This window comes from Microtus ochrogaster, unplaced genomic scaffold, assembly GCF_000317375.1.
Source record: "Microtus ochrogaster isolate Prairie Vole_2 unplaced genomic scaffold, MicOch1.0 UNK9, whole genome shotgun sequence".
In the NCBI taxonomy this organism is placed as follows: Eukaryota; Metazoa; Chordata; class Mammalia; order Rodentia; family Cricetidae; genus Microtus; species Microtus ochrogaster.
In genome coordinates, this window is record NW_004949107.1 from 8,540,820 (window position 1) to 8,546,869 (window position 6,050).

Below are 6,050 nucleotides of genomic sequence, written 5' to 3' on the forward strand. Positions count from 1 at the left end.
AAAAAAAAAAAAAAAAATTTGTTCCTATATTAGGGGTAATTTAAGAAATTAAGGAAAGCAAAAGCAGACCACAATAATCAGGCATGCTCTTAAAACGTAAAGGAAACCTGATGTGCATAGACTATTTGTCTAACTATGTGCAGCTGTGTTGCATTTGTTTGTGCTGCTTTTGTTTAAGTATGTAAAGATTGCATTTGTTTACCTTGCCTGCCTACGGCACCTCATTGGGCTAATAAAAAGCTGAATGGCCAATTCACCAGGTAGGGCTGGTGGGCAGAGAGAATAAATAGGAGGAGTCTGGGCTCAAAAGAGAAGGAGGAGAGAAAGGGAGAAAAAAGGGAGACACCAGGCGCCAGCCAGGCAACCACCAGCCAGGCAGACACAGAGAAAGCATATAGAAAGTAGGACACACAGAATGAAAGAAAGGTATAAAAAAAAAAAAAAAAAAGCAAAACGAAACAGGTTAAAATAAATTACAAGAGCCAGTGGGACAAGCCTAAACTCAGACCGAGCATTCATAACTAATAATCAGTTTCTGTGCCATAATTTGGGGGCTAGCAATCCAAGAAAGTCTGCTACAGAAACTTTTGCTTCTAGAGGCCATGATTGTCTCAAGCACTAGATTTTAATTTTAAAAATTATGCAGATAAAAAGAAAAATGTTACAAAGTAGTTTATGTTAGTAGCTTTCTAAATTCTTGCTTTAAAAAACCAATTTAAGAATGTAGTTAAATTTATAATGTATTTTTTTTTAGGGTTCAGTTTTTAAAATCAAAATCTTGTTGAGGGACCTTTTTCCTTACACAAAAGCAAAAGATTTTGGGTAATCAGACTGATAAATGGAATTTGTGTGTCACAAATGGCTTTTTATGTATGACAGCGTTTGAAGATTTGTTCTTTCTGCTCATGCATGCTTGGTATTCACAGTGTATAAAGCAAGATTCTGAATAGGGCATTGCAGTCTGTGCTTACACTGAGACTGTGTGTATACAAATAAAAAAAGGAGATGGTCCTATTTGTTGAGCGCCCATTGAGTGTGACAGGCACATAGTGAGAGTGAAATAACCTCACAAGCAGCCTTTGAGTGGTGACTGAGTGGGTGCTCAGAAAGATGGGATAATGCACCCCATCTCTGGCTCCTGATTCTCTTGGCTCCTGTCTTAGGGTTTCTATTGCTGTGAAGAGACACCAGGACCACAGCAACTTTTACAAGGAAAACATGTAGTTGGGGCTCAGTTCAGAGGCTTGGTCCATTATTGTCATGTCAGAAAGCATGGCGACACACAGGCAGACATGGTGCTCGAGAGGTAGCTGATAGTTCTGCAGGCAGCAGGAAGAGACAGACACTGGGCCTGGCTTGAGCATTTGGAACCACAAAGTCCATCCCCAGTGACACTTCCTCCAACAAGACCACGCCTCCTAAGAGTGCCACCCCCATGTGCCTATGGAGGCCATTTTCATTTTAACCACCACAGCTTCTAAAGCCCATGGTTTGTTTCTTCAGTGTAGCACACACATCTTAGATGAGAATATGATTCTTTGCCCACACTTCTTTATTTTTTACTTTGTGAGTATGAATGTGTCCCTGAAGGTATGTGTACTACATGCATGCAGTGCTCACAGAGGCCAGAAGAGGGAGGCAGACCTCCTGGAACTGGAGTTACAGATGGTTGTGAGCCCCTGTGGAGGTGCTGGGAACTGAACCCAGTCTTCTGCAAGAGCAGCAAGTGCTCTTGACCACTGAACCATCTCTCCAGCCCTCATACATAGTTCAGAGTGATAAATACCTAGAGGGAAGGATTCTGCTGGACAGTGAGAATGTAGTCAAGGAAAGATTTGTCAGGGAAATGGTGCCAGATTAGCATTAAGGCATGTACAGGATTAGGATTTGCCAAAAGGGGGAAATTTTTATAATTTGAGATTAATTATTATAAAGAACTAACCTATAAGAGATCCATTTTTAATCATTCATTTTATAGCTCTTTATAGAGACCCTACAAAGGAGGCGATAGAATATCATATTTGCATTGCTTTTTTGGATTTTATTTATTTTCAGAAACAGGTCAGATATGCAGTTCTGGCTAGCCTGAAGCTTGCTGTTTCCCTGTCTCCGAGGGTTAGGGTGACAAGAATACCCTGACATACCAGCTGGTAGTCCCTTGCTCTTTCTTCTCCTCTTCTTACTGTGTAACCCAGGCTGGCCTCAAACTCACAGTGATTCTGCCTCCCAAGTGTTGTGATTAAAGGCCCGTGCCACCATATTCAGCTTGGTAGTTCATATTTAATCCACAGCTCTGGTCTGCAAACTGCCAGCAGACTGTAGAGGCAAACACTTGAAGGAGATGAAACTCACCCCCAAGCAACTAATGTCTGAAGTAAAAGGCAAGCAGACGAATATACTGCCAGTGACATACATAGGCCTGGAGTGTGGCGTTTTACTGAACTGATATTAATGCTCAGGAATATGAGGCTTTACCATTTGTTCCCTTTCTACCTGTGGCGCAGACAATGAGATGGTCTCCAGCCTGCCGTTGCAGATGTCTCTGTATTTCAACTCGTACTTTTTCCCACTGTGGTGGGTGAGCTGCATTGTGATGCTTCACATGAAGGTGAGCCCCCCTCACCCCGCTGTTCGGCCCTGGCTCCTCATGTCCCCAGTGAAGGTTCTCAACCCCCTCACCCCGCTGCTCGGCCCTGGCTCCTCATGTCCCCAGTGAAGGTTCTCAAGCCCCCCTCACCCCACTGCTCGGCCCTGGCTCCTCATGTCCCCAGTGAAGGTTCTCAAGCCCCCCTCACCCCACTGCTCGGCCCTGGCTCCTCATGTCCCCAGTGAAGGTTCTCAAGCCCCCCTCACCCCACTGCTCGGTCCTGGCTCCTCAGGTCCCCAGCAAAGGTTCTCAAGCCCTCCTCACCCTGTGCATGTTACTTGGCGAAAGACTTTGCGAGCATGTTCTGCCGTTTCTTTTTAGTATTCAGTCTTGCCTGACTACTACAAGTTCATTGTGATCACTGTCATCGTCCTCGTGACCTTGATGGAAGCTATCCGGCTGTACTTGGGCTGCATGGGGAACCTGCAGGAGAAGGTAAGCTCTCCCTCCTTCAGGGCTGTGCTAGAGACAGTTAAGGTTTCAGGCAACTAAAGCAATGGCCAGGGTGGAGGTGACACCGGCCTGGAGCTAAGGACCAGCTCCAGCTTGAAGATTTCCATCACTGTTCAGTCTTTTGAGCTCTGGTGCCCTCATCTACTCGGTGAGGAAAGCCATACTGATGAGGTCACTGAGATGAAGCAGTGACCCCTACCAAGTCTCTAAACACAGTAGACTTCTAACGATTGCTAATGTTCTCACTTCTCTCAGTCTTGAAAATATTCTGTCACTGGTGGAGAAGGGGAACAGCAGGAGGAGGAGAGACACAAGGGAGTAAAGGGGGGATATGATCAAAGTACATTCTGGATATGTATGTAGTAAAAATGGTCTGTTAAATGTCTGTTTAGAAAAGTTATGAATCCATGTCCACTGCCAGGCCTGTGTTCTCTGAATCACCACCCTGCCTAAAGGCTTTAAATAATTCTGTGGTTTGCTCAACCCTTCATAATGGGCCCCACCCAGCATATCTTATAGTTTTTTTCTGCCATTTCATAAGCCAGCCAGCCATGCCAGGCTGATGGGTTGATTCCTAGTCATGCTGGAGCTTCGTGGGCGGGATGCTCCCCTGTGCACACCCTTGAAGTCTCCCTTCCCAACCCTTGGTCTCTGCAGTGGCTACTCTGTGCCTCTCAATGCTGCACTTCCTTATTAACCAAGTGGGGGTTGTTCCCATTAAACTGGCTTTCTCGTCTAGATAGTTCTCTAAGGACAAGGACTATGGCGTATTCCTGAATTACTCATGGAGCCCATCCTGCAGGTTCTTTGTAGTGCTGAGGACATGTCTGTGTGTCCAACAAAACTGGATTTACTAATCTTACAACTCCTGATGTGAATCTCTGCAGGTTCCCGAGTTGGCTGGCTTTTGGCTCTTGAGCCTCCTCCTGCAGCTGCCTTTAATCCTTTTCTTGCTCCTCAATGAGGGCCTGAGGAATCTGCCCTTGGAAAAGGCCATACACATCATCTTCACTATCTTCCTTACCTTCCAAGTCATCTCGGCATTTCTGACCCTGAAGAAAATGGTCAATCAGCTGGCAGCCCGCTTCCACCTCCAGGACTTTGACCGGCTCTCTGCAAACAGTGCAGCCATGACAGGGAGAAGGCAGCCTTTTACAGAAGAGCTCTGATCCCACTGAAGAGTGAGCGCCTGCAAGATGACCCAGGGAGACAGAGGGAGTGACGGAACATGTGAGGTCAGGCCTGAGAAAGGGCGCAGACCTTCTGGGCTCCATCCTCCAGCTCTGAAGTCCCAAGGAGACAATGCTAAGACACACTGTGGTCCATGGAAGCCGAGGGGCTATCCAGCGGACACTACATTTCTTGTTTCTGATGTTGACTTTCCAGGTGTTTATTGGTAGTTGTAATCTGCCACATTTCTGTAATGTTCCTAGCTAGAGTCTGTAACTAGAAATGCGTGGAATTTCAGGAAAAAACTCAGTTTTGGCCAGTGGAATCTCACTGTGTGTGTCAACACACTCCGGGTGTGCCCCACACACCCAAGAGTAGCTGGCCAACACCAAACAAACTCAGCAGTGTTTCTGTGGACTGTTTGTTTCATTTTGCTTTGTTTTTGCATTTTTTTTTGTCTTATTGTTAGGGGTAGGAATCTGGAGAGGAGTTAGGAAAGAGGAAAAAAACATGCAAAATATATGGTATGAAGAAAAAATTTAACAACAATGAAAGAAATGTGTAACATCTTTAAACTTTCAGTTGTCTGGTTGGCCGTCCTGGGTTTCCGGGAGCATGTGGGAACGCTTGCTCGTCAGCACGCTCAGCACAGAGGGCATGTTTAACAGGGACAGATTTGCCTGTGCTTGATTCCAATTCTCTTCTCGGTTGCTGTCCTGAGGTGAGAGAGGCAGCCATATTATGGTATTTAAGGAATATTTTGTCACAAAACCATGTTCAGTATTTGTGATGGAGGCACATAACTATTTTTTACAATAAATCATAAGCTATTTACATTAAAATACCAGCAATATTTACTTATTTTGTGCAGTTCTTTGAAGTATGAAATTGGTGGAATTTTTTTTAAACTCTTTGCATTTTTTGGGTTTTTTCCAAGACAGGTTTCTCTGTGTAGTCCTGGTTGTCCTGGAACTCACTCTGTAGACCAGGCTGGCCTCAAACTCAAAGTTTCACCTGCTTCTGGCTCCTGAGTGCTGGGATTAAAGGTGTGCAGCACCACCACCTCTGTGTGTGTGTGTGTGTGTGTGTGTGTGTGTGTGTGTGTGTGCGTGTGTATGTGTGTGCGCGAGCGTGTGTGTGTGTGCATGTGTGTATGTGTGTGTGCGTGTGTGTGTGTCTGTGTTAGTGTATGGGTATGTTTTGCCTGCATGTATGTGTGTATGTGTGTGTGCGTGTGTGTGTGTGTGTGTTAGTGTATGGGTATGTTTTGCCTGCATGTATGTGTGTACGTGTACCACGTGCATGCCTGGTGCCCATGGAGGCCAGAAGATGGTGTCAGATCCCCTGGGAGTAGAGTCACAAAAGGTTGTGAACTACCATGTAAGCATTGTGAATCAAAGTTGGGTTCTCTCAAAAAGTCGCCAGCACTCTTACCAGCTGAGCCCATGAGTGTGTTTTAGTTGGAGCTGTAGCTTGAGGGAGCCTGGTATACAGCAGAGGGTGGGCACGTTGGCTTTGTGATCACCCGCATTCTCTAAGGAACTGCTACATAGCTATTCGGCTCGTACCGGAAACCTGGTTCGAAAGCAGTGGTTCCCGAATTTTACACAGTGGGAGCTAAGATTGAGTTAGGAGAGCCAAATGGACTGCGCCCATGATCATGCCATGAACATGTTCGCTTGTTGGTAAAGGAAACCTGTTTAAGGAAATTGGGTTAAAATGGTTTCCTGGGTAGGGATAGCCACACATTGTTCTTAAGTGTCTATTTGGATTACCTTAA

The 6,050-nt window shown here is 45.5% G+C and overlaps 1 protein-coding gene across 2 annotated transcripts in view; it reads left to right on the forward strand.

Annotated features, from left to right (window-relative positions):
- Tmem17 (transmembrane protein 17) overlaps window positions 1-5,113 on the forward strand; it is a 7,625-nt gene extending 2,512 nt beyond the window's left edge. For both annotated transcript variants that reach the window (XM_005366467.3, XM_026788901.1), the window contains exons 2-4: window positions 2,505-2,608; window positions 2,969-3,082; window positions 3,988-5,113. In XM_005366467.3, the coding sequence (XP_005366524.1) occupies window positions 2,505-2,608; window positions 2,969-3,082; window positions 3,988-4,269 (500 nt within the window). In that variant the 3' untranslated portion in view covers window positions 4,270-5,113. The remainder of the gene's footprint in view (window positions 1-2,504; window positions 2,609-2,968; window positions 3,083-3,987) is intronic.
- Window positions 5,114-6,050: the final 937 nt, after the last annotated feature.